The sequence below is a fragment of the Mus caroli genome, unplaced genomic scaffold (assembly GCF_978045245.1).
Source record: "Mus caroli unplaced genomic scaffold, Mus_caroli_1 scaffold_4, whole genome shotgun sequence".
Classification (NCBI taxonomy): Eukaryota; Metazoa; Chordata; class Mammalia; order Rodentia; family Muridae; genus Mus; species Mus caroli.
In genome coordinates, this window is record NW_028227259.1 from 36,978,932 (window position 1) to 37,006,526 (window position 27,595).

At 44.7% G+C, this 27,595-nt stretch overlaps 1 protein-coding gene across 2 annotated transcripts; it reads right to left on the reverse strand.

The window, feature by feature from the left end:
- Positions 1-5,341: 5,341 nt before the first annotated feature.
- Tnip2 (TNFAIP3 interacting protein 2) lies at positions 5,342-26,689 on the reverse strand. Of its 2 annotated transcripts, none has more exons than XM_021163074.2 (6): positions 26,323-26,689; positions 15,454-15,744; positions 12,844-12,933; positions 11,307-11,555; positions 10,999-11,118; positions 5,342-8,742 (listed from the first exon to the last, which is right to left on the reverse strand). In XM_021163074.2, exons 1-6 carry the CDS (start codon positions 26,599-26,601, stop codon positions 8,479-8,481), a joined length of 1,293 nt encoding a protein of 430 aa, XP_021018733.1. In that variant the 5' UTR covers positions 26,602-26,689; the 3' UTR covers positions 5,342-8,478. The 2 variants fall into 2 exon arrangements, with proteins under 2 accessions (XP_021018733.1, XP_085692749.1); XM_085836623.1 differs by lacking the exon at positions 26,323-26,689 and adding an exon at positions 19,501-19,520.
- Between the last annotated feature and the right edge of the window lie 906 nt (positions 26,690-27,595).

A 27,595-nucleotide genomic window follows, 5' to 3' on the forward strand; every position in this document is an offset into this window, starting at 1 on the left:
CCAGGGAAGCTTCGTGTTTGACTATTTCCATTACGCAATATGAGCCTGAAATGAAGTAAGGGAACAGCTGGAAAGAAGCATTAACTGGAAAGTTTTTTTCATTGAACTTTATATACTGTCTTAGTTACTTTTCTATTATTTGATAAGACACCATGACCATGGCAAACTTACAGAAAAACTTGTTTAATTTGGGGCTCATGGTTTCAGAGGGTTAGAGTCTATGACTACCATGGCGGGGAGCATAGTAGTGGTAGGTAGGGGATGGCACTAGAGTCAAAAAGACACTAGGAATGGTGCTAGTCTTTTAAAACCTCAAAGCCCACCCAACCCCCCACCTCACCCCACCCTGTGATACCTATCTAAAAGGCCATGCCTCCTAACCCTCCAGGGAGAGTTCCACCAGCTGGGGACCAAGTAAGTATTTAAACATGGACCTATTGGAGAGTTATTCCTCAAACCACTGAAGAGTCAAGCACCAAAACAAGTGACCAGCAGGGATCGCTTCTGATACCATTAAATCCATCCTCCTTTTTGTAACTGATGAGCAGGTGTGAGCAAGGCTTATATTTGGATAGCGAGTATCATCATCTGTACTTCATGGCTTGAGGTGCTGTGCTCTGAATGCATCTCTGACTAGCAGGATGACTGTTGACTTGAGGTCTTTTAGTTTAAGTAGTTTTTGGAAGTTTCCTGCTCTCTAAGGGATTCTCTGGCAAGCACATGACGGACCCCAAATCCACATAGCAACAAGTCCTCTGGTTCCTCCACAAAACAGAACAGCAAATTTTGTTTTCTAAAAGGTTTTATTTCTTTTTCCAACAAGGGCGGGGTGCAGTAAAGTTAGTAGCAACGGCTACTCTATCAGCCTACAAGGGTTTTTATTGTTCTTTTGCTTGTTTTAAGATTGAATACATTCCTGTCCCCTGGGTTGAATAGCTCTTGGGTTGCCACCATGTTTTGACAACATGCCTGGCAGTATATTTGTGACAATGAGAAGCAGAAGTAATCATGCATAAAATTTGTCTGTTTTCAACATGAAGCTTTGTAAGTTGTTCCCAGATGTTAACTGAAAATGCCTTAGTGTCAGTGCAGTTCCAGACTAGCATTATTCTGGATCCACCTCCATGGTAAAAGTGGTATTAGTTCAGAGATGAATGAGAATTTTGGCTACTTGACTATACATGCTCATATATACACTGAACAGGGCCCCAAGAGGGGACCAGCTTGCAGAGAATCCTGCCATCCTGATTTCATATCGGCAGCACATGTTAGAACACAAGGAAACCTGGTGAGCTCTTGGTATAGTTTCTGCCTGAAGGCAGTTTCCAGATCTTAGTACTGTACAAAGCCAACTTGGAATCCATGGCTGGGGACGTGGGGAGAGCTTTCTAGAGATGAGACAAGCTAAGAGCCACCAAAGCCTTCAGCTGTCATGTTTCATGAGCCCAGGCACTGGGTCACCAGCAAGGCTTTCTCAGCATTTCTTGTAGGCTGAGTAGGAAGACACTACTATGAGATGTCTCATGTGTAATGGTGTATGGAAGACTGATGACAAGTAGTAAAATATTAGTAAGGTATGGACAAACAAAAATATGTACAATTAGGACGCAGTAAACAAGTTCTCAGTCAAGCCACTAGGAGCAAGTCAGTGCAGTCAAGCAGGGGAGTTGTTGGCTTGTCAGGATTGTTTGTCCGGTGCCCATGTTTGGGTGCACAGCAAATCATCCCTTTACTTTGGCTACTTGAATAGTAAATACAAGTTGCTTTCTGGCACTGGCCATTGTTGTTTTGGTTTTGGTTTTTCAAGACAGAATTTCTCTATGTAGCCCTGGCTGTCCCGGAACTAGCTCTGTAAACCAGGCTGGCCTCCATCTTTACAGAGTTCTGCTACCTCTGTTAGATTTAAAAGTATGCTTTGCTCTTAGAGACTAGTCAAGGCACCATGGCTATTACAGATGAAAATTTCAAGTGTGACCTGGTTGTTAAAGTATAAGAATTTTGCTTTTGTTTTTGCCTTTTGCCCCTACACTCGGGGTATCAATAAGTCCTTAAAAGAGCACCAGCCAACAGAAGGATAGTCCTGGCAGAATAAGTCTTGAAACTAAAAACCCGTTAGAAGGATCAAGCTAACCTTACTTCTTCCCCAAACACTTCTTAAGTAAAATTCAGTGTTGGCACCCAGACAGATTTCCTAAGTCTATACTAAAAGCAAGAAATACGGAGCTTTAGGAGAAATTTCAATCTAAAAAATCCAAAAAGGGTTTACAGGCAAGAAGCTTAAGATGTCAGGCAAAGTGCCACACACCTTTCATCCCAGCGCTCTGGAGACAGAAACAGGTGGGTTTCTGTGAGTTCAAGACCAGTCTACATAGTAAGTTCCAAGATAGCCAGGGCTTCATACAAAGAAGTGGGTCAAAGTGGGTGGGAGAGTGAGTTATAAAATCTAAATGCATACATACATAATGACCAAAGGCATACAATCAAAGCATTGTGAAAAAGAAAAGGATTAAAGGCTGGTGAGATGGCTCAGTGGGTAAGAGCACCCGACTGCTCTTCCGAAGGTCCAGTGTTCAAATCCCAGCAACCACATGGTGGCTCACAACCATCTGTAATGAGATCTGACTCCCTCTTCTGGAGTGCCTGAAGACAGCTACAGTGTACTTACATACAATAAATAAATCTTTAAAAAAAAAAAAAGAAAAGGATTAAAAATGAAATGTCAAATAATACTTCAAAAGAAAAACATGAGACTGAAAACTGTACACAAAAGAAATCGGTGAATTTATGGCATGTGGGCCAATGGTAGTGCACACCTTAAATCCCAGCACTCAAGAGGTAGATTCCAGGGCTATTTAAAAAAAAAAAAAAAAAAAAAAAAAGCCAAACCTTTCTCGAGGGGAAAAAAAGGATGCATGAGAGAAAATGGTAGTCAAAAAAGGTTCACATATTGTCGCACCCACCTCGTCCGGCAAGGAAGACAACACGGTTGGATTCTTCTCAACAGCTTTATTGCAGGAACACCTTGATGCTGCTAAGGGACTGCTTATATACACCCCAGCACTGGGGAGGGCTATGTGTCCTGGGATTGGTCGGCCTGTCGACACTTCATTAGCATGCACCCGCTCGGGAGGGGTTGGCGCCAGATTCGTGCTAGGCCTGCGCAGTGGTGGTGTTTATGGCCATGGTGTACTGGAAACCGGCGCCATCTTTTAGGTGTCGGCTGCCTACAACATATGTATGCATACATGTGCACTGGGAATAGAAGCCAAGACTTCATGCATACAAGCTAAGAACTAAATCAGAGCAACATCACCTAAAGATAATCCAAAGTTGATAGAAGTGGCTCAGTTCCACAGAACAGGTTTTCATTGGTTTTCTTTTTATATTATTTATTCATTTATTTTTCAGACATTGTCTCCCTATGTAGTTCTTCCTGTCCTGGAACTTACTTTCTAGACCAGACTAGTCTTGAACTCGGATCCAGCTGCCTTTGCCTCCCAAGTGGGATTAAAAGTGTGTGCCACCACCACTTGGCATGTTGAGCTGTTTTAGTTCTTCATGTATTCTACACACTAGTCCTGTGAGATGAATAGCTGGCAAGGATTTTTTCCAACTATGTAGGCCATCTACTTACTTCAGTTTCTTTAGTTGTCGCTCTATTTCCTGTGTGATCAGCCTTATTCCGAAAAGTCCTTTCACATGTGCCCATTAGTTGAAATATGTACTCTACTTTTTCCTCTAGAACTTTCAGGGTATCAGGTCTTATATTGAGGTTTTGATCCACTTTGAGTTGAGTTTTGTGCATTGTGAGAGAGAAGGATCTAATGTCATTTTTCAGTTTTCCTGGCACCATTATAAAGATGTTTTCTTTTCGCCAATGAATATTTCTGCTATCTTTGTAAGAGTTCAGGTTAACTTTTTGGGCCCACTTTTGGCCCATAAGTTGCATGGACTTATCTCTTGGTCCTCAATTCTGTCCCATTGATCTCTGTGTGTGTCAGTATTGTGTTGTTTTTATTAATGTTGCTCTAGTATAATTGGCAGCCATGTGTGATGTTACCTTCTGCAGTGTTGTTTTTACTCAGGACTGTTTTGACTATCTGATTGATTGTGCCTCCTTGTATATTTCTGGACCTTTAAGTAGGGTGGCCATTTTTCACAGTATTCTTCTGATCCTGAGTATGGGGGTCTTTTTCTACCATTAAGTGTATTCCTTAATTTATTTCTTCTGTGTCTTAAAACTTCCTTTTTTTTTTTTTTTTTTTTTTGTTTTTTCGAGACAGGGTTTCTCTGTGTATCCCTGGCTGTCCTGGAACTCGCTCTGTAGCCCAGGCTGGCCTCGAACTCAGAAATCCGCCTGCCTCTGCCTCCCAAGTGCTGGGATTAAAGGCGTGCGCCACCACTGCCCAGCTTTAGGTTTCCTTCCTGATCCCATCATTGACACATCATTTAGCAGTGTATTATTTAATTTCCATGAGTTTGTATACTTTCTATTGCTGTTGCTATCCAGCTTTATTTCATTTTGGTCAGATAAAATATAGGATGTTACTTCAATTTTCTTATACTTGTTGAGACTAGCTTTATGCTTAATATTTGATCAGTTTTGAGGAATGCTCTATAAATGTCTGTTACATCCATTGTATTTTTGATGCTCCTTAGCTCCAGTGTTTCTGTTTAGTTTTTGTCCAAATGACCTATCTACTGGTGAAAGTAAGGTACTGAAGTCACCCAATATCACTATAGGCTTACTCTGTGGCTTTACCTCTAATAGTGTTTTTTTTTTTTTAAGATTTATTTATTACTATATATAAGTACACTGTAGCTGTCTTCAGACACACCAGAAGAGGGCATCAGATCTCATTACAGATGGTTGTGAGCCACCATGTGGTTGCTGGGATTTGAACTCAGGACCTTCAGAAGAGCAGTCAGTGCTCTTACCCGCTGAGCCATCTCTCCAGCCCCCTCTAATAGTGTTTTAAGAAAGTATGTTTGCCCATATTTGGTGCATATGTATGTATGTATGTATGTACAGGGTCTATATAGCCCAGGCTGCCCTCCCAACTCACAGAGATCTGCTTGCTCCTGCCTCCTGATTACTAGGATTAGAGAGGTGCACCACTGTGATGGATTTTTCTATTGATGAGTATTGATGGAATGACCTTCCTTATCTTCTATTTTTGGTTTGAAGTCTATTTTGTCAGCTACTAGGATAGCTAGGCCTATTTGGTCTCCCAGTTCCATTTGTATGGAATAATTTTCCCCACCCTTTTATATTAAAGTGGGATCTGTCTTTGGTGGTGAGATATATTTGTTGAAGGCAGCAAAGAAGATGAATCCTGTCTTCTAATCCAGCCTGCTAATCCAATCATTTTATTGAAGAATTAAGACTATTAATATTCAGTTATTATTGACAGTATATCAATTTCTGTTGTTTTGCCGATTTTGTGTGAATATTTGTTCAGTCATATGATTTGTCATTTTTATATTTCTCGAGATCAAAGCATTCCTTCCAGGATCTTCTGCAAAGCTGCCTTAGTGTTCATAAATTTCTTTAGACTGTTAAGATTTATTTATGTATGTGAGTACATTGTCACTGTGTTCCAAAAAAGGGCATCAGATCCCATTACAGATGGTTGTGAACTACCATGTGGTTGCTGGGAATCAAACTCAGAACCTCTGAAAGAGCAGTCAGCGCTCTTAACCATTGAGCCATCTAGCCTTCTTTAGACTATTTTTAACATGGAAAGTGTTTTATATCTCCATCAATTTTAATAGGCAGCTTTGCTAGATAACAATCTGGTTTTACAGTTGTGTTCTTTCAGACCTGTATTTCAGAATACATTTTTTAGGCCCTTCTGGCTTTAAAATGTCTCTGAAATCTTCATGTTATTCTGATGGGTCTTCCTTTATAAGTAACTTGACCCTTCTCTTTTGCAATTTTCAATACCTTTCTTTTGTCTGTATTTTGATGTTTTAACTAAAACATGTTGTTAGGAGTTTATTTTCTCTTCCTACCTATTTGGTATTCTGTAGACTTCTTGTATCTGACTTGGTATCTCATCGTTTAGACTCAGAAAATTCTCTATTTTATTGAAGGTATTTTCTTTTTGGTTTTTCTAGACAGGGTTTCTCTGTGTATCCCTGGCTGTTCTGGAACTCACTTTGTAGACCAGGCTGGCCTCAAACTCAGAAATCTGCCTGCCTCTACCTCCCAAGTGCTAGGATTAAAGGTGTGTGCCACCATGCCCGTCTGAAGATATTTTTCTCTAAGACACTTCTCTAGGAGCCAGAGAGGTGGCTTAGACCCTTAGAGCACTGGCTTCTTTCTCAGATGACCAGGGTTTGATCTCTAACATGCACATAGTAGCTCACAGCTATCTGAAATTCAAGTTGCAAGGGGTCCAATCCCCTATCTGGCTTCTTTGAGCACTGAGCACATATATGAAACACAGACAGGCAAAGCACCCACATACATAAATGTTTTTTTTTAAGAAAAAAATATTTTATGCTTTTAGTGTAGTATTCTTTTATGCTCATAGTTCAAAAGTTTTTAAGGTGTCCCAAAGCTTTCACATATTCTGTTTACTTCTTTAAAAAATTCCTCACTGACCTTAACTGTCTGATCCAATCCTTGCACTATATCTTCCAGCCCTAGTTTCTCCATTTCCTATATGATCTATTCTGTTGGTGAAGATTTTCACCAAGCTTTTAATTTTGGCTTTTTGAATTTTTCACTTAGCATTATTTCAGTTTAGTTTTTCTTTAGCAGTTCCTTTTATTGAAGTCAATGTTCATTTCTTAGGATGACTTCATTATTTCATTAGCTCTTTGCTGTTGTTCTCTTGAGTGTATTAATGTAGTCTTTAAGTTGTTTGAACATACTTATATTCTTTTAAATTCTTTGTTTCGAAATTCTAACAAATCATTCCCACTAGGAGCCAGTACTGTGAATTAGTAATCTTTAAGGAAGACATATTATCTTGGTTTTTCCTGTTGGTTGTTTTTGTGCTGGGAATTGCCCATCTGGAATTAATATGTTGGTTAAATTTTTCTTTCTTTTGTATTTTTTGTTGTTGTTTTTTACATTCAAATTTCCTTTATTCTTTCAGTGGTGACATTTACAATGCTCAGGAGAAGAGTAGATTCTAAAAGTTGAGGTGTCATTTCCCTCTATTTGGATCAGGTATTGTCCTGTGTCCGCTGGCGTCTCTTGCTGTGAGTAAGGGCCAGTGGGCCTTACCCCTGTTCTATCTGCTCCCTTCACTGAGGCTGGTATGAGAACCTGTGGACCTAAACTGGAGTCAGATCTGGCCCCTCACCCTGAGTCTGAAGCTTCTGCTAAAGCTTCCGGAAGTCTCAAAGCACCAATAAGTTTTACCCTGGTTCATGACTCCTTTCAGTCTTTTACAGTTCCAACACTGTCTCAAAGTCCCAGGTCTCTTCCAAGACCCAATGTAATCTATGAACTCCTATAAACCAAAGAATAGGTTATATACTTCCAATATATAACACAGTAAGCATTCCCATTTCACAAAGGAGGAATGGGAAGATGGCAAGGAAATACCATTCTAAAGCAAAACCAGTTCTGTGGCTATCTAGCACCTGGAAACCTAGATGGCTCCTTGGCCATTCCCTACTCCTTTGCTGCCTGCAGCATATGTAAGCACATTCGTGGACCAGCTCTACTCTCTGCCTGGACACTAATCTGAGCTCTGCCATTGAATCCTGGGATCTTGGTGAAGAGACTTAACTCCTTTGCTCTTCTTGACACCTGTGAGTTGAGGCAAGACAGCAGGAATGTTTCTCCTTACCAGCTGGTCTCTCCTTAGTAACCAGAAAATTCCCATTGTTCCTGCACACATTCCAGCCCAGCTCTCAGAGCAACACAGTAGTAAAGCCATTTATTATAAATATAAATGATTAGGAAAGAAAGGTGCTTTCCCTTTTGGCAATACAAGTGTTTTTCCAAGGTGATGGTACTGGATGCAGCTGTGTGGCTCTGCTGAGTTTGGGAAGGTTCTAGTGTATCCTGTAACTGTAATGCAGCACAGACCAGTCAGGGCGTGTATCTCACTACTCGACAGGATGGAGCTACCACCCTGGAAAGAGGACACACTGCTCCCACAGCGACTTCCCCTTCCAGCAAGTGGTGTAACGCTAGGTGCAAGCAGGCTTCGGAACACTCCCACAACTGATAGCTTGCAGCTCTGAATTGACAACTTGATCCAAACTCCACATGAGAAACAAAACTGATGTCCACCTGATGTCCCTGACCCCACCTCTTCCTCCTGCTCTGTCAATAGTTCCCTCTGACCCAGTCTGCACCATGGTCAAATGAAAACAAGATGACCTTCCATTTGGGCCCTAGATCCCAGGAGAATGCAACACACTGAGTTGAAAACTGAGTCTGAGGACCCCTCCCAATCCCTTACGAGCAGCTATGGTGGTCATGGGTCACACGGGCACAGTGTCTCTGGCTCATTGGCAGCACTCAGACAGGTGCCTGAGGAATGCCTCGCCTTGCTCATCACTGAAGCACCGCAGGCAATGAGGGCACTGAAGGTCACCCTGACCTCTCTGGGCTGTGCACACATGCCCACCCTCTGCAGAAGGTTCCATCTGTTGGGACCTAGACTCAGGCCTCCAGCCGCCAGCGGTCACATGCTCCATTGCATCCATCTCTAAGTACTTGGCAGTTTTGTTCCCCGTATGAATCCGACAGGGTCCTGGCTCCCGGGAGTCCTGCAGAGAAGGCAAAGGTTAGTTTACATAGGCTGTGCTAGAGGTCAACAAAGTCTGGCCCTACAGACATAGCTCAGAATAGACCTTAAATACTATTGCCTTGCTTCTTTCTGTATCAAAATGCCTAACTTCCATTAAACATCAGCTCTCATTCCGCACACCACAAGAGTTTCTACAAGGAGTGTGGAACTAACCTATGGAATCAAAGTATTTTATTTGGCTCTCTGGAGTTTATAAAGGCTTAAATTGGAAGACCTCATTCCTCAAATCCTAATGCTGCTTGCTGTCTAGATGAAAGTGCTGAGTGAAATGAAGAAGTCCTATAGGTACTTGGTCATATCATGAAAGAACACAAGTGGGAGGCCTGAGTGGAGCCCTCACCCTTAGGATATTCAGTCAAGGAAGTGATCCTGATACCATGATACCAAGGAAGTGATCCTGATACCCACTAATACCAGAGTGAGAGAAACAAAACCAGGGTGGTGTGGGCAGCTGGGCATTAACCAGGGAACAGGCCAACTAAGTCCCACTGTACCTCAATGTGATTTGAGGTGCTAGACAGCCTCTGAGACCTACAGTGGCAGCCATGAGTGCACTCTTGGCACAGCCTGGCACATGCACACTAAACAAATGCCACAAAGCACTTTGGGCAGTAGTGCCCGTTGCTACATGCATAGGAGTATGGGAGCCTTACTCCAGCACCTGCTCTTGGTGCTTTTACTTCACACCTGAATTTGAATTTTTCTCAGCAGGACAATGTCTTAGCACTCCTACTTCACCACTGTCATATGATTGTCCTTCTTGGGTCAAGCAAAGACGGGTGCTTGAGAGGCTACTATTAATGCAAAGGCCCTGGTCCCCACCAGAAATCTAGCCTTTGGGGCTGATCAGGAATCCCTCAGAGGGCCTAGCTTGGCAGGCCTAGCACAGGTAAGATCACTCCTTTGGCATATCATTAAAAGACTGCCTGAGAGGTCATATTTGACTGTACCATTAGTGACCTTGTAATCTAAAGCTCGGAAGCCAGAAAAAAACAACCCCCCCCCCAAAAAAAAAACAAAAACCTACAGGCAAGGCCAAAAGCCCAGCAAACCCACAGACATGTTAGGATAGCCCCATTCCTGCCCATGTTGCATGCTAGAAAATTCTGTCCTATGTCTATAGTGCTGGGGCTTTAGGGGAATAGCCTCCTCTATGGCCATACCACCTTGAGCAAGCCTGATCTAAAACAAGATGGGGGAACATGCACACTCCGTTATATGATGTCAAAGGGACTGCTGGAGCTAAGCAAAGGCTCTGGGAAAGGTCCTCTGTTACTGCTAAATCCCTCTGGCACCACTGCCTTGTCCTGTAGACTTAGGGAGGGCTATCAGTTTCTACCAAAATCCTCCATTCATTAGAACTGATGCTTGTGTCCAGCCTCTGATATGAACTAAGCTTAAGGTTGATGAACCAGGATGCCTCTGTGCCCCTGGTGCAGATGAAGGGAAGCAGAAGCTGATAAGGTCCAGCAGATACTCAGAAGAAAACAGGACAGTATGGCCGGTCTTCACATATCTCTGGTTCTTCTCCCATCTTAATTGGGAAAGACTATATTTCAAAACCAATTCTGCCTGCTCGGCCTAACTGATTTTCAGAGGCACCTCTATTATCCCAGCTGTTAGGGCAGGAAGTTCTCTGAGGGGGGCCTGGGGTTTATCACAGGACAGAAGATGTATGGATACTAAGTGGCTAAAATAACAAATCTTTCCTAGGAATTTGTGGAGCAGGAGTCTCTCCCAGTAGGAGGAGAGGTGAAAGGCATGTATGTCCAGCTTTCCATGCCTCAAGAGACTTCCACTGACAACATACACCAGCACTAAAAACAGGAGGCAACGGGCCCACTGGCCATCCTAGAGGACCTCATTTAGTGTTCAGGGACTGTGTCCTACCTCTGCAAAATAGTAACTAGGGTCTCTACCTCACAAGGCCAGACACTGACAGAACTGTCAGGAAAGCACTGAGGCCTGGGATATGCTCTTGTGAGCAGGCAGTCAGGAAAGGCCCCGAGGACAGCTAGCTTTTACCAACACAGGCCACCATGCTGACCTCCACAGTTAAATACAGTACCACAGAGAGGTTCTCTATGGCCACACCCTAGGCCGAGAGCTGAAATGGCACATCACCAACAGTATTGTCAGCCAGTACATCTTTGTTCAAAATTCACAATAAAAGAAGAAAATCCATCTAAAGGGAGAAAGTCTCTTGTACTCTCACCTGTCTCTGGGACACTTGGTACATCAAGGACATGATCTTTTCCTCCAGCTCTTGAATCCTACTGTGAGCTCGTTCCCGATCTGCCCTTTCTGATTTGAAGTCATCCTTGTAAGCAAGAATCTGAGAAAAGACAGAATAGTCATGGCTCTTCAAGGAAGGAGAAAATCCTTCCCTGCCTTCTCCCACTACTCTATGACTGTACCCCACCCAGTTCCACCAGACATTTAGCCTAGGCTGTCCCAAGACCCTGCCGGTGGTGTGTAAACTGGCAAACATCCCTGTCCGTGCTGCTCAGAGCCTGAGGACACCTGCTGCTCTAGCATCTGCACTCGCTCCAGCGCAGTGTCCCGGGACGTCCTCACAGCTGCCAGCTCGTGGTTTGCTTTTGCACAGTCACTTATTTTCTCCTCCAACTGTCTGTTAAGCCGGGAAATCTCCTTCTTCATCAGCTCAGGCTCCAGAGGGACCTGCCGCCTCTTTAGCTGGGCATGCAACCCCTTCACATATTCGTCCCTACTTGCATCATAACGCTGCCACTTAGCATTGAGGTCTTCTACCTGAAAAGACAGAACCAAAAGAGACTTTTGCTCAAGCCAACACAGATCTGTGGTTATCAGCAATAATTTACCAGGTAAAGTTTTCCTAAGGAAAACCTGCCTTCCTTTCCCTTTCTTTTGTATAGAGAGAGTTCTAAGCCTGCCTGGGAACCTGATTTATTATAGGGACATCCATGTGAATGGTCTTTTGTTCTTGTTCTGGTTTGGTTGGGTTGGGTTGGGTTTTTCCAGGTAAGATTTCCCCATGTAGCACTGGCTGTCCTGGAACTCTGTGTAGACCAGGCTGTCCTGGAACTCTGTGTAGCCCTGGCTGTCCTGGAACTCTGTGTAGCCCTGGCTGTCCTGGAACTCTCTGTAGACCAGGCTGTCCTGGAACTCTGTGTAGCCCAGGCTGGCCTCGTATTCACAGGATCCACCTGCCTCTGCCTCCCAAGTGCTGGGACTAAAGGTGTGCACCACTGCTACTTGGCCATAATAACAATAATCTAACAGAGGTAAACTCTGTTACTTTCCTGCCTTAAAAACTGCTTCCCTGAGGGGGAAAACCCAAACCACTTCTAGAAGCAGTGGCTCAGCTAGTCAAGTACTTGCTGAGCCAGCACACAGACCTGACTCCAGATTGCCAGCACCCGTGTAAAAGTTGGCTATGACACACGTCAGCACACATGTCATACACTACCATTACCATGTCAGTGCTGGCCACGGGGAGGCAGTCAGATTCCTGGAGCTCACTGGTGGGCCGGCCTACTCAAATCTATATGCTCCAGCAAGAGATCTTGTTGCAAAATAAAGTGAAGTACAATTGTCTCAAGTCACCTTTTAGCTTCCACATGGAAGTACAAACATATACAGATACGACACACACACACCCAAAACTACTTCCTGATGGTAATTTTTTTTCTTCTGGTTTTAGAGCTTTATTGTAGGAAGGTAGGGAGATAGAAGGTAGAAAGAGGGAGGCTGTCCATGGCTGCATGGGGGATGGGGGAGGGAGAGAGAGGAGGGCTAGAGATGAGAGTAAAGAAGGTAAGAGCTTAAAGAAAGTCTCTGATGGTAATTCTTGTACTTCTTTTATTGACTAATTAATTCTAGGAGGACAGAGAGTTCCTGATTTTACTATATCCTCTGTGACAGAATGGTCAGGTCTCTGGAGACTGTGTGAATCAAGTTAAAGCAGCCAGGGGGGCAGAAGTCACCTCTAGGCACCAGCTTTAAAAAAAAAAAAAAAGCTTCCATTTCCCATTTGTCAGGGTTAATGTTCCTCTTCAATGAGACGTTAGATACTCACATGAGTCACCTTCTGTTTTAACAGTCGATTTTCTTCCTGTAACTTCTTAATAACACTCTGGCCAGAAGCATCGCTGCTTGTATGCTCTAGCTATATAAGGAAGAGACAAAGAGAAGCCATGTCACTGTGTGAGTCTAACATACAGAAACAGAGAGGAAGTTGGAGCCAGAGGCTGAGGTCACAGACCGTCACTGCAGCTGCACTGTAGGAGGTGATGACTGTTCACTTGGTGAAAAAGCAAAACAGATATCAAAAAACAAACAAATAAACTCTGCAGATCCAGCTCCTACCCTACCCACTCCCAGCTGAGGCCAGGACACAGCCTTGGCAGAGGGTCTCGAGGTTATCACTCTTGATACTGTCCTTGTTCCTTCTTACCTACCAACATGAGCTGTCTGTATTTTAAATCTGGACTAGAATCTGGACTAAACATTCAATTGTCATCAAGTCTAGAGGGATAAGTACACGAGCTGTAGTAAAACCTTCACAGCACCAGAACTAATTTATCATCACAGGTAATAGGGAAGACAGCCACATGTCACTCTAGCAGACACATACCCAGCATCCAGGAGGCTTTTTCAGGTCCTTGGTGTAGGCCTGGCCACAGATCATCTTACCTCCTGCAGAGTCACCAAGACAGAAATCCTGCCTATAGACAAGAGAACTTTCTGGATGAGGCAACCTAACTTGTGCTTCACACAGGGTCAGAACCAGGGCATTCAAGCCCAGAAGCCACACCCCAAACTAACCCCTAATAGCAGTTGGCTGACCCAAAGGGAAAGCAGCATAAACTTTTCTGGAGTATCCTTTATAGCTCAGAAACCCCAGGCATTCAACACTACAGAGGGACTGGTAAAGCACAGACATTGGTTTTAAGAAATCCCCTTGAATGACAGGAAGTACATGTCCTAACCCAGACTGCTGAGAAGCCCCAGATGAATCAGCCAAGTCCAAGGCTGAGAAATGATACTGACATGACATGCCTCTGTGCCATAAGCCAGTACCCACCCAGTAGCCTCCTGAGACTACTTTGAGATCTTCAAGGTGAAGGTTACAGTGATACAAACTTGGACAGGAGCACCTCCTATACAGAAACACATACAACTGTGTTCCTTCTAGGGTGATCTCTGTGAAATCTGAGATGGATGGCTGTCGATCGAGTTTCTCTACACTTTGGGGAAACTGCTGGTAGCTGTGGATCCCTTTCCTCAGAACACATACACATTTTCATGAACACTGCTCCTGTCTTAGAGAACTGCCTAGAAAGGACGTGATTTAGAGGCCCAGGGGTGGGGCTGGGAGAGGTGTACATAAGATGCAGACTCAGCCTGGTACTGCTATGGTTTGAATCAGAGATGTCCCCACAGGCTCATGGTTTAAAATCCGACCCCAAATGGATGGTGCTATTTGTACAGGCTACAGAAACTTTAGGAGGTGTAGCATAGCAGTCAGAAATAAGTCACTAAGGGCAGGCCTTTGAAGTTGATACCTGGCCCCTAGTCCCACTGCCTCATTGTCTCTCTCTGTCTGTCTCTGTCTCCCTGGCCTCCTTCCTGTCTGCATGATGTGAGGACTCTCTGTCACAGGTTCCCATTGCCATGACTTTGGCAATGCCATCCCCACCATGATAGCCTGGAACCCTTTCTGAAATTGTTCTCTTGGTAGTCATAGTAATGCAAAAGCTACAGATACACCCACTGGTAACTGAGGCGAGGTGTGCCATATGTGCCTGTTTCCCTGTCAGCTCCACACAGATCAGGAAATAAGGTACCATGCCCAGTGCCTGGCCTATACGGAGTCCTGATCCCACCAGTCATGTGCTCTTCCTGACAGGAGCCCTCGGGTTTGTGAGATGCATAACTACCTTATGGATGCTCAATGCTGAAGCCTTACTCATACTCCTCTTCACCAAACTCACACAGATCCACCACCCAAACTATCCTGGCCTGGAGCCACAGAGGGCTCTTCCTGGGTCCCTACTGCAACCTGTCCCCAGATGGCCTCTGGCCCTTCTGTCGCCATCTGCTGTCTACCTCCCACAGTGACTACATAGGGTTCATAGTTTTGAGGCGAGAAGATGTTCTGTTATCTGGTGATAATGAAGAAGCCCTGAGGGTGGCTCTATGGCAGTCTAGCTTACGGCAGGCTGTGTGGCTGGCAGCAGAAGTTCTGGCTCTTCCTGAGACTCGTGGCCAGATCAGCTCTTACCACTCAGATGTATCTCTAGCAGGGTTAGGTCTGGAGTCTGCATATGTGGCATGTGGAGGCATCTGACCTCCTCTGCAGTGTCACCTACATCTGCCTCAGTGACAACACCTCCTGGGGGCATCTCCCTATTCCAAGCTCTTCCTTCCTCTCCTCAGGGCAGAGAAAAGCCAAGTGCCTTCTCCTGCCCGTCATGCAGGATCAGCTACAGGCAATACTAGGAGTAGAGGAGGAAGACTACAGGTCACATGTTCCACCAGATCTCTCCTGCTAAGCAAGCTCATTCTCCCTGAGCAAAGAGTAGGTTCTGTGGGACCCGCAGACCTCAGCGACTACTCAGGAGTCCTAGAGAACAATGACTCTTGTCACAGCAGAGTCTTCACTTGATCTAGTTACACAGCCTACCTCAGAAGGGCTTTTCTCCCCAGCGTCTCCCTGTGCACATTGTCGTTCATCCAGACATTTGGCCAGATGTTGGCACATGTGGGCAGTGGCTGCCAATGTCCTTCGCAGTTGGTGGGTCTCATCAGCCAAGGAGCGGCACAGAACGTCACTGGCGGCCCTGGCTTTCTCCTTTTCTGCCACACTTCGCCGAAGCAAGACGACCTCCTTCTCTTGCTCATGCTGAGGCTGGCTCATCAGCTGTTGCATCTCCCTCTCTTTTTCCTCTAGACGCTCCGTAAGTCTTTCAACTTCCTACAAAAAAAAAAAAAAAAAATTTCAAAGCACAGTTTCAATGAGTGTGGTAACACATGCCTACAATCCCAGCAGTGGGAAGGCTGAGACAGGAGGGTCAAGAATTTGAAGCCAGCCAGGGAGACCTTATCTAAAAAATGTAAAGGGAGACAGGCAGGTTCAATAGTTATGAAAATTAAAGCACAGATTGAAGGGCTGAAGCAATGTCAAAAGCAAAAGTTCAGACCCAGGCATGACAGGACACACCAGGAATCCTGGCACTAGGATGGGATGTGGAGACAGGAGTACAGGAAGTTCAAGGAATGCTCACCTAACTATATAGCAACGTCAAGGCCCGTCTGGGCCCCATGAGGAAAAAATGTGATACAAACGTAAGAAATTCTGGCAAGGATAACATATCATTATATACTACACACTCTGAAGGCAGGCTTTAGAGATAATAGAGTTAACGTTGAAGTTTTTCATCTTATAATATTTTCAAATGCCATTCAAAATTTAGTCTCAGCCAGGTGTAGTGGTGCATATCTTTAATCACAACTCTTGCGAGGGAGAGTCAGGTAGTTCTCTTTGAGTTGGAGGCCAGCCTCGTCTACACAAAACGAGTTCTAACCAACTAGGGCTACATCCTGTCTCAAAAGAAAATTAATTAGTGGGGGACAGAAACAGGCAGATGTCTGAGTTCAAAGCCATGCCAGCCTGGTGTACAGAGTGACTTCAAGGTCAGCCAGGGCTACAATGAGAAACCATGTCTCCAAAAAACCAAAAAAAAAAAAAAAAAAGACTTACTTAATAGAAATAGAGCATTTGCAGATATCATTAGTTCAAGTGAGGTCATACTGCATTAGAACTATCCCCAATCTAACCGCTGATGGCCATCTAAGAAGGAATTTTAGAGAGATGTGCTTAGAAGAGAAAGCCATGTGAAGACTGAGAACACTAAGGACCTGAAGCCACTACCAAAAGCTGGAAGAGGTGAAAAGGGACAGCTGACACCTTGATCTGGTGCTTCTAACCTCTAGGATGATGAACAATTAAATCTTTGTTGCTTCAAGTTCACCAGGTGTTGTACTTTGTTTAGAAAACTAATATAGCCTGAAATCCTAATTACTATTTAAAAAAACAAACTGCATGTGGTGGCCCATGCCTGTAATCCTAGCACTTGGGAAGCTGAGGCAGGAGAACTGCCGAGAGTTTCAGTCAGCTTTCTCTACATAATGAGTTCCAGACCAGCCTAACACAATTATATTATTTTGATTTTTTTTTTTTTTGACACAAGAAATCTCTCTACAGCTCATGCTCAAACTCATGGCAGTCTTCCTGCCTCGGGCTCCCAATGTGCTGGGACCAGGGGTCCTTAAGTGGCAATTTTGTTTTACTTTGTTTTGTTTAAGACTTTTTCTGAAGGGTCAGATGGTGGTGGTGGTCCACACCTTTGATCCCACACTTGGGAGGGCAGAGGCAGGTGGATCTCTGACTTTGAGGCCAGCCCGGTCTAAAAACTGAGTTCCAAGACAGACAAGGCTACATAGAGAAACCCTGTCTGGGTTTTCTGGGTTTGGAGAGATGGTTCAGTGGTTAAGCGCACTGAATGATCTTCCAGAAGACTCTAGTTCAGTTCCTAGCACCCACATGGCCACTCAACATGGTCTATAACTCCAATTCCAGGGCGTCTGATATCCTCTGCTTGCCTCTATAGAAACCAGATATGCATGTGATACCCAGACATTCATGCAGACAAAACACTAATATATAAATAAAATTTTTTTTAAAAATGAATAAATAAATAAAACTTCCTCTAGGTTGCCAGACGGGCTTGACTCACTGAGCTCAAGCTGAGCCTCCCGAGTGCTAGGAGTAGTGCACTTCCCATCAGCCTGGTCAAAATGACCGCTTTGAACGACCTGGTCTTAAATTTATGCTTTCTTATTTTCAAAGAATCCTCAAGCATAAACAGTATATGATGAGATGAAAGAGCCTCAACCAATCCACTCTGCAAATGAAGAAACGGATTCACAAAAGCCAGGGATAGACAGCCTCTATCTTGTATCCTTAGACCTTGTCACCATGATAAATGAGACCCCCACCACACTGTAAAGACAAGCTTCGATTATTTCTCTCTTTGTAATTTTATTATTGAACATGCATGTGTGTATGATGTGTGTGGTGTAAATCAGAGGACAACTTTCAGGAGTTGATTCTTTCCTTTCACCCTGGGTTCTGGCCATCCACAGGCTGGTACGGAAAGCACTTCCTGCTCACTGAGCATCTCCCCAGCCCCTGGATTGTCATAAAACCATGCACTGTTTGGTGTTTTTTCTATGTGAATTGTTTTGAGATAGTCTTTCACTCTAGGCCAGTGGTTCTCAGCCTTCCCTATGCTGTGGCCCTTTACTACAGCTCTTCATGTGGTGACCCCAACCATAAAATTTTTTGTTGTTGTTATTTCATAATTGTAGTTTTGTTACTGTCATGAATTGAAATGTAAGTATTTTTAGAGACAGAGGGTGGCCAAAGGGGCCATGATGTACAGGTTGAGGACCACTGCTCTATAAAGTGTGGCAAACCAGGAAGAGAAAAATTGGAAGGAAAGGACTGCAGATGCCAGAATTAGGCAGGACCTATGAGGCCAGTCTCCAGGATAACAGGATGCAGTTGAATAGCCACAGGCAACATGGTGAATAGCACCATTAACCCAGAAACTCTTGTCTGGAAGAAGTTTGCAAAATCATCCATCCAGGCCTCAAGTTGCAGATGAGGTAGAGTCTCAAGTCCCACTCCAGGATACCACGAGGACAAGTTTATGGCCTCATCCTGACGTACTGGCTACTGTATGTCAAAAATAACTTCTCAATTCCTCCACATACCCAGTCTCTGTGAGAGCCACCAGTCTCTTCTGGTCTAGGGTCCCTGTTTCTAGAGATGGCAGCTATGGCCATCAATGAAAGCAAGCTAACCAACCATTTGATTTCTACTATAGTTGGGTTTTGTTTCTTTGACAGGATCTTACTCTGTAGACCAGCCTGGCCTAGAACTCACAGAAATCCACTTGCCTCTGCCTTTCTAGTACTACTGCTGTTGTTTTAAACCTGCCTTGTTATTTCAGTAAACAAAGGGTCCCGTGGGCAGTGGCTGAGGTGATAAACCTTTCTGTTCTTCTCCAATCAGTGATTGAAATACACCCCTCACAAAACTGACCAATGCGTAAGCAAAAAGACACTAACTTTCATGAGCTACTTTAATCATTAAAATGCTCCTGAAGAATTAAAAATGACAGAGGCTAGAGAGATGGCTCCTCAGTTAAGAGTGCATACTGCTCATACAGAAGAATGGAATTTGGTCCCCAGCATCCACATCCTGTGCCTCACAACACATCTAACTCCAGCTCCAATGGGTTCCAATGGTGAACTTCAGGACTTTACCAGCACTGACTTTCACATCACACATAGGCAAACACATACATACATATCTTAATAGTAATAACGTATCAGGCTGGAGAGATGGCTCTGTGGTTAGGAGCACTTGCTGCTCTTACAGAGGATCTAGGTTCAGTTTCCAGGCCTCATATCAGATAGCTCACAACCACCTGTAACTCCAGTGCTAGAGAATCTGATGCCCTCTGCTGGACTCCATGGGTACCAAGCAAGCATATGGTATACATACATTCAAGCAGACATTCACACATAAACAAAATAAAGTAAATCTTTTAAAGAAAAAGCTATAATATTGACTTACACATTCCTGGTAATGTATACTCACTTGGCCAACTCGGGAGCCTCAAAATGCCATTACCAGGTGTGGGCCCTTGTCTTGTACCACCAGAAACATCCTCTGCTCCTCCTGACTCTCTTCAAATCACCTTCAACACATAGTTCATTTCTAGTTTAATGTCCTCTATCAGTTTTGTATCCACAAAAAGTCATTAATATCTTGCTCCTCTGTGTGTGTGTGTGTGTGTGTGTGTGTGTGTGTGTGTGTGAGTGTGTGTTTGAGATTGTCTCGGTATATAGCTCAGGCTGGTCTCAAATTCAGTTCTCTCTGCCTCAGCATACCAAGTGTTATTATGGTTAAATGTGTGTGCCACCACACTAGCTCAGAACCATTAATATTCTTAGCTGGTACAGAACTTGAAACAACTTCATAGTTGCTTATGATCAAAAACATCCCATTGGCACATTTGAACCACCCAAGTTGTAGATTTTACATATGGATTGTGTTCAAGGACACATCTGGAGTCTTCAAAAGTTTTCTGTCATATAATGGGAAGGGGGTCCAGGAGAGACAAGTCTTGAAATTCCATTGTGTCTGAACTGCTGCACAGTTTACACAGCTGTATGCTTTTCTTTGATGTTAGCATTTTATGAAGAGACCTTTGCAGTAACTCCCCTTGAAGAGTTTATTCTGGGGTCTGGTGAGATGGCTCAGTGGCTAAGAGCACTGGCTGCTCTTCCAGAGGATATGAGTTCAGTTCCCATCAACCACATGGTGACTCACAACCATCTATAGGGGGATCTGATGCCCTCTTCAGACAGACAGGTATATATATATGAAGAGTTTATTCTGATTTTGACCTCCACTGGATTTTTTTTTAAGTTTGTATTTATTTTAACTTTTTTTTAAAGACAAAATCTGACTATGTAGTTTAGGCTAACCTCAAAATTGTGATCCTCCTGCCTCAGCCTCCTGAATGGCTGGGACTAAAGGCACACTGTGCACTGCCCCACTTTCCTCTGGGTTTCTTCTGGCAAAACCCAAGGCAACTATTACAGGAACTGTATGCTTTGTGATGTGCTTAATTCTGTGCAGCTCTGAACACCTGCACAGACTCTGAACATCTCTTGTCCCTTGTCATTCGCTTATGAGATTTTTTTCCCCACTGTCTTTGTTTCTGGAAAATATAAAGCATACCCCTCGGGAAATTTAAATTTGTACACAATCTTGTTTAATCGGTTGCCTATACAATATGTTTCATTACATATGGAAATAATTATGTTAACCATTTCTTTCTTTCTTTCTTTTTTTTTTTTTTTCCGTTTTTTCGAGACAGGGTTTCTCTTTATAGCTCTGGCTGTCCTGGAGCTCACTTTGTAGACCAGGCTGGCCTCGAACTCAGAAATCCCCCTGCCTCTGCCTCCCGAGTGCTGGGACTAAAGGCGTGCGCTACCATGCCCGGCTAACCATTTCTTTATGAAAGATGAGTGTAACTAATTTGTTCTGCATTGCTATTTCTTCTTTTCTTTACTTTTTTGTTTGTTTGGTTGGTTGGTTTGGTTTTGGAGACAGAGTTTCTCTGTGTAGCAGTTCTGGTTGTCCGGGACTTAGCTTGTATTTATTTTAACTTAGTTCATTTAGGCTTAGGGTTAGGGTGGCCTTGAACTTACAGAGATCTGACTACCACTATGTCCTGAGAGTACATGTCACCACATTTAGCTACTATTTTCTTAAAGAATTGTGTTTATTTATTAATTCATTTATGAATGAGAGAATAGTGTGTGTGTGTGTGTGTGTGTGTGTGTGTGTGTGTGTGTACACGAAGCCATGTGGAGGTCAGCTTGCAGGGCTCTGTTCTCTCCTTCTCCACATGAGTTCTGGGAATCAAGCTTGCATCATCAGGCTGGATGGCAGCTGCCTGCCTTCATGTGTTGGATCATCTTGCAAACTCTATTTATTTTATTTCTTTTAAAACCCTATTTAAAAAAATAAATCTTTTAGATTTTATTTATTTTGGCTTTTTGAAACAGTCTCACTATGTAGCTCTGGCTAGAACTCACTCTGTAGACCAGACTGGCCTTAAACTCACAGAGATCTGCCTGCCTCAGCCTCCTAGTGGTGGGATTAAAGGCATGTGCCACTATGCATGCCTGGTGCCAACTTCTCATTGTAGGGGTCTGTATGTTAGTATGCACTTGTTTGTGCAGGTTACTACAGAGGCCAGAAGAGGATGCTGGATCCCTTAGAGCTGGAGTCACAGACACTTGTGAGCCCCTTGATGCTGTGAACCAATCTTGGGTCCCCTACAAGGGCAGTATGCACGGTTTGTTTGTTTGTTTGTTTGTTTGTTTGGTTGGTTGGTTGGTTTGGGTTTTTTTTTTTTTCAGAGACAGGGTTTCTCTGGGCAACCCTGGCTGTCTTCAGACTCTGAGATCTGTCTGCCTCTGTCTCCCATATGCTGGGATTAGAAGTGTATACCACCATACCATGAGAGCCATCTTTCTAGCCCCACAGTGTTTGCTTTCAAGATTAAAGCCAGTTGCAGTTCTTTTCCTTTTGTTACAGATGAAAAACAAAGGATTTAAAACGTAACAATGTTGCATTCACTAATAGAATTTAATGACAATAAGAGGTAAGAAAAAGATAATAATTTTTTTTAAAAGTCATCCTGTATTTGCATTGAGCTGACAAGTACATAATCCCTTTGACATTTGCTAAAACTGTGCTTACCCGAATCTGTCACCACGGAATGTAGTACATGGTTACTGCGGTGGTTTAAATGAGAACGCCCTCCATGGGCTCATATATTTGAATCTTTAGTTCCCCATTGGTGGAACTGTTTGTGAAGGAATGGGAGGCGTGTTGTTGGAAAAGGTGTGCCAATTACTGGGGGTTGGGGGAGCACCAAGTCCCATCTCTTCCTCTGCCTCCTGTGGATCAGATGTAAGGCCTCAGCTACTGCTCAGCACAATACTTGCATGCTGCCCTTCTACCCCCAGGATGGCCATGGACTCACCCTCTAAAACTGTAAACAAGCCCCCAATTGAATACTTCATTTGTAACTTGTCTGGGTCATAGTGTCTCTTCATGGCCATAGAAAAGTAAGTAAGACAGTTATTAATATGTAAGCATAGAATGCATTACATTAATAACTAATAAATTATACTACTTACACTAGCCTTATCCTGTGCATACCTCTGCAAACCATATAACCAAGGAAGCTACATCATAGAAAAAAAGCACGGGGGCTGGAGAGATGGCTCAGCAGTTAAGAACAGCGACTGTTCTTCCAGAGGTCCTGAGTTCAATTCCCAGCAACCACATGGTGGCTCACAACCATCTGTAATGGGATCTGACGCCCTTTTCTGGTGTGTCTGAAGACAGCTATAGTGCACTCATACATAAAATAAATCGATAAATCTTTTTTTAAAAAGCAACACTGAAATTAAAATAAACAGGGTAATTTTGACACATATTTCTAGTGCTAATAATAGTTTGTTTTTTTTTTAAAGATTTTTTTATTTATTATATGTAAGTACACTGTAGCTGTCTTCAGACACTCCAGAAGAGGGCGCCAGATCTCGTTACGGATGGTTGTGAGCCACCATGTGGTTGCTGGGACTTGAACTCTGGACCTTTGGAAGAGCAGTCGGGTGTTCTTACCCACTGAGCCATCTCACCAGCCCCTAGTGCTAATAATAGTTAATCAATTTGTTTTGGCAGACTGAGGAGCCACACAATAGTTTTGTAATATTTAGTCACCACACAGTTAACAAAAATCCCTAAACAAAATTGCAAATAATTCTTAAAATCCCAGAACAAAATCTATATGTCAGGGGACATAGGACCAGTAATACTGGGGCCATAGACTGCTTGCTTCTGTCTGGAGCCTCTTGAGAGCTATAAATAAGTCCCAGTTGCCAAGTACAGATACATCTGCACTGAACACCAATGGCTAGCAGACTGCAGATGAAGTTCTGTTCTGGTTATGGGCATCTCCCTTACCATAACTACCCCCCACTGATAGTCTGGTGACAAATTGTGAGGTGCCTTCAGAACCACACTCTGTACTCACTGTGGCTCCTGATGTCACAACACTAAATTAGTGGCACAGACCAGTCGGCCTCTACTTTCCCTTCTGTTCTGATATTTTACAACCCTCCTTCCAGAAAGAGGGAGACTTGGAGTGAGGAGACTCCTATTGCTCTTGGTACTTTAAATGATACAGATAGAAAACCATGACAACAGAAGCATGAACCCAGCAATGCCAAGGATCTGTGTCTTTGCAAAGGAAATGCAGGTAAGAGGCATGCAAAAAGCATGTGAGATTATTTTATTCCTTCCTTTATTTTTCAGATATTCTGAAGTTTACCATCAGAAAAAAAAAATGCTTTCTTTTTTCCCCCTCTAGAATTTTGTTGTGGCTAGGCCTGGTGGCAAAAGCCTGTAATACCATCTACCTGAAAGACTGAGGCAGGGAGAATCCAAATTCAATGCCTGCCTGAGATTTACAGTGAGATCAACATCTGTTTGGGTAACTTAGTGAGACCAGATCTCAAAGTAAAAAGCAAAAAGAGAACCGGAGGGGCTGGAGAGATGGCTCAGCAGTTTAGAGCACGGACTGCTCTTCTGATGGTCCTGAGTTCAAGTCCCAGCAACCACATGGTGGCTCACAACCATCTGTAATGAGATCCGATGCCCTCTTCTGGTGTGTCTGAAGACAGCTACAGTGTACTTACATATAATAAATAAATAAATCTTAAAAAAGAAGAAGAAGCCAGGCGTGGTGGTGCATGCCTTTAATCCCAGCACTCGGGAGGCAGAGGCAGGCAGATTTCTGAGTTCCAGGCCAGCCTGGTCTACAAAGTGAGTTCCAGGACAGCCAGGGCTATATAGAGAAATGCTGTATCAAAAACAAACAAACAAAAAGAGGAGGAGGAGGAGGAGGAGGAGGAGAACCAGAGATGCATGTAGCTCAATGGTGGAGCACCTGCCTAGGCTCTAGCTTCAATCCCCAGTACAAAAAGGGTGGAGATGGGAAGGAAAAAAGAAAAGAAAAAAAAAAAAAGAAATCTAGCTGCAGTGGTAATCTTGAAAACAAGCATTATCTTTTACCATCTAATCCCCTTCTTATTTTCTTTCCTGGGAAAATCAAGATAGCTATGGACCAAATGGAATAACATGCCAGCATCCCTCCAAATGTCAGACAAGGTTGTCAGGTTTAGAAATAATTGCTCCAGTAAAGTATTATTACTCATTTCAGTTTTGTGTGCTTATGGTATCTCACAGGAACCAAATGATACCAAATGACAAGAAGAGCCAAATAAGAATTCACATATTATCAGACTGGCACCTGTCACTTCTTCCCATATAATACTAAAATGCCACCAACCAAAACTATGGGTCTTCTTTCTCAGAGCGCCATCCTTCAGAGCCCTATGCATCTCTCAGGCCCCTGGCACCCTCCTCAAGATTCAGAACCCCACATTCCACAGAAGACCTCCCTAACACAAAACCCAAGAACCAAGACCTACACTGCCTCCTCATACCCAACACACACACACTGGAACCTGCACACAGTCCTCAAAGGATGTCAGGATGTCCTTGAGACCCTTTTGGCCCACTGGAACCTGCACACAGTCCTCAAAGGATGTCAGGATGTCCTTGAGACCCTTTTGGCCCCGTGCTTCGCTCATGTCCTTTAGAGCCTCTAGTGTTCTGTCCCTCAGAACCCTGCACCCACAGAACCCTGAACACCACCCCTCCTCAGAATTCCATCTTAGTCAAGCCTGGTGCCCCCACTGTTGTTGCTTGAATCAGAATGCCCCCACAGGTTCATATATTTGCATTTTTTCATCATCAGGTAGTAGCACTATTTGAGGAGGAATAGGACATGTGGCCTTGTTGGAGGAACTGTGTCACTGGGGATGGGCTTTGAGGTTTCAAAAGCCCACACCAGGCCTAGTGGACGTCTCTCTGCCAGTGGATCAGGATGTAGCTCTCAGCTACTTCTCCAGCACCAAGCCTGCCTGCAAGCTACCATACTCCCCACCATGATGATAATGGACTAACCCTCTGAAACTGTAAGCCAGCCCTCAATTAAATACTTTCTTTTATAAGAGTTGCCTTAGTCATGGTATCTCTTTAAAGCAAATAAGGCAGTGATTAAAACAGCTACACACCCCTTTGGGACTCGGAGCACATATTGGAGAAGCTTACTACCAACAGAACCACGTGTTCGAGGCTACCTCAGAACATTATGCCCCACAAGATCCCTGCACTCCAGGATCCCTCACATTCCGCAGAACCCCGTCCCCCACAAAACTTCATGAGTAAGTTTCCCACAGCAGTACCCCTCAAAGTCGAGAGACCCAGGGGCTCTGTCCCAAATTAACCTCCATTACAAGTCCCTCAGAAGTGCTCATAACCTCAGCAGGACGTCAGGAGGTGGTACTCCTCAAACATCACACCCCTACCACCCTGGTGCTCACCAGAACCCCGTGCCCCAGAGACTCCTGCTCACCTCTGGCATATCCCCTGGGCCTACGAATGAATCCCGAACTGCTCAATACCCTGAACTACCCAGACTCTTGCCTTCAGACCCTAATCCCACAGGATTACCTGTGCCTCAGATCCCCACGCCCTTCAGACCCTGAAACCTCAGGACCCACTAGTCTCAGGATTTCGTATCCCTCATAACCCAGCTCCTTTCAAACCCCAGCGCACCCCTAAACCACCATGCTGCAGACCTCGAGCTCTTCAGACCCGCACCTCGAGCCCTCAAGACCTCGCGCATCTCTGGACTCCACGTCACACGCTCCAACAAGTTCCCCAGGCCGCCTTGGGCAGCAGCTCCCGCCCGCCCCGCACCTGCCGCAGCTGGGTCTCCGAAGCGCCTTCCTCCTGTCGTCGCAGCTGCTCACGGAAGCGCTCCACCTGATCCAGAAGTGCGTCCACGAGTGACGGCGCCGTGTGCCCTTCCAGCGCCGCGAGGCGGGTGCGGAGGCTCGCGATGAGGGCGTCACGCGCGGCCAGCTGATCCTTCAAGCGCTGTAGTTGCTGGCCGGCCTCGTGGTACAGGCCACAGAGCGCTGCGGCCGCACGCGGGGCCCCGTCCTGTCTACCAGACCTTGAGTCCCCAGACGACATAGCTGTAGGCCTTCCGTGGGGACTTGGGCGTCTCCAACTTCTCCACACAGGGGGAGCGAAAAAGCAGCCTTCCCGGAACGTATCCCGCCCCGCCCACTCCCAGAGCCTAATCCGCCCCCGCCCACAGCTGGCTCCGCCTCGCCATGGCCCGGAGTCTGACTCCGCCCCGCCCACAGCTAGCTCCGCCTCGCCCATGGCCCGGAGTCTGACTCCGCCCCGCCCACAGCTGGCTCCGCCTCACTCACGGCCCGGCGTCTGACTCCGCCCCACCTACAGCTGGTGCCTCTCCCTCTTACTCTATGATCTCACTTTCTTTTGACAAACCAGCTCCATTCTAGGTGCTGTCTGCCCTATTCCCTGCGTCTGAGGAATTTTCCTGGAGTCAGACCCCATCTGCGACCAGGGTTTGGGGTTAGGTATCCTCTGGTACAGCAGCTGAAGAAAAGCAAATAAATCAAAGGACTTCAAACATTGGACGTAGAGTGTGGTCAGGTTTCATTGGCTGGCTCCTTCCTCTTCCGGGACTTGACATGCGTTTCTTCATAGAGGGACACTGAGCCCAGAAAGGTGTTCCCATCCAGAGTACATGATGGAGCCCAGAGTCAGCCACCAAACCCCAGCATGCCCCTAAATTCGCGTTAGGATGGCCTTAGCGCTAGAAGCTGTTCTAGCAGAAGACAGGAGGGCGCCCACCCTTTCCTTCCCACAGCTTCCATATGAACACTGTTTTTCCACTGGGAAGTCTCTCCTCCGTGAGAATCTTTCAATGGCTCATTGCTAAGATCTCATGGAGGTCTCCTCCCTATGTGAGGATGTGTTTCTCCTTTTCTGCTCAGTCTTCTGCTCTCAATACCCTGTCTGCTCACAGCCAAGCTCTGGTTGAGCCTGCAGGAACACACTTGCAAGTATAAAACTATAAGCAAAGCCAGACCTCGCCAAGAATGTATGGGATAGATACTGGGAGTCACAGACCTGGCTCACTTATGTTCAGTTC

What these genes read in the sequence shown, in the direction of transcription:
- Tnip2 (XM_021163074.2), bottom strand. Translation starts at nt 26,601, where the DNA reads ATGTCGTCTGGGGACTCAAGGTCTGGTAGACAGGACGGGGCCCCGCGT. An exon ending in TAAAACAGAAGGTGACTCAT is followed by an intron (nt 11,556 to 12,843) that starts GTGAGTATCTAA and finishes CTGTCTTTTCAG; the next exon opens with GTAGAAGACCTCAATGCTAA. An exon ending in ACCAAGTGTCCCAGAGACAG is followed by an intron (nt 8,743 to 10,998) that starts GTGAGAGTACAA and finishes CCTTCTCTGCAG; the next exon opens with GACTCCCGGGAGCCAGGACC.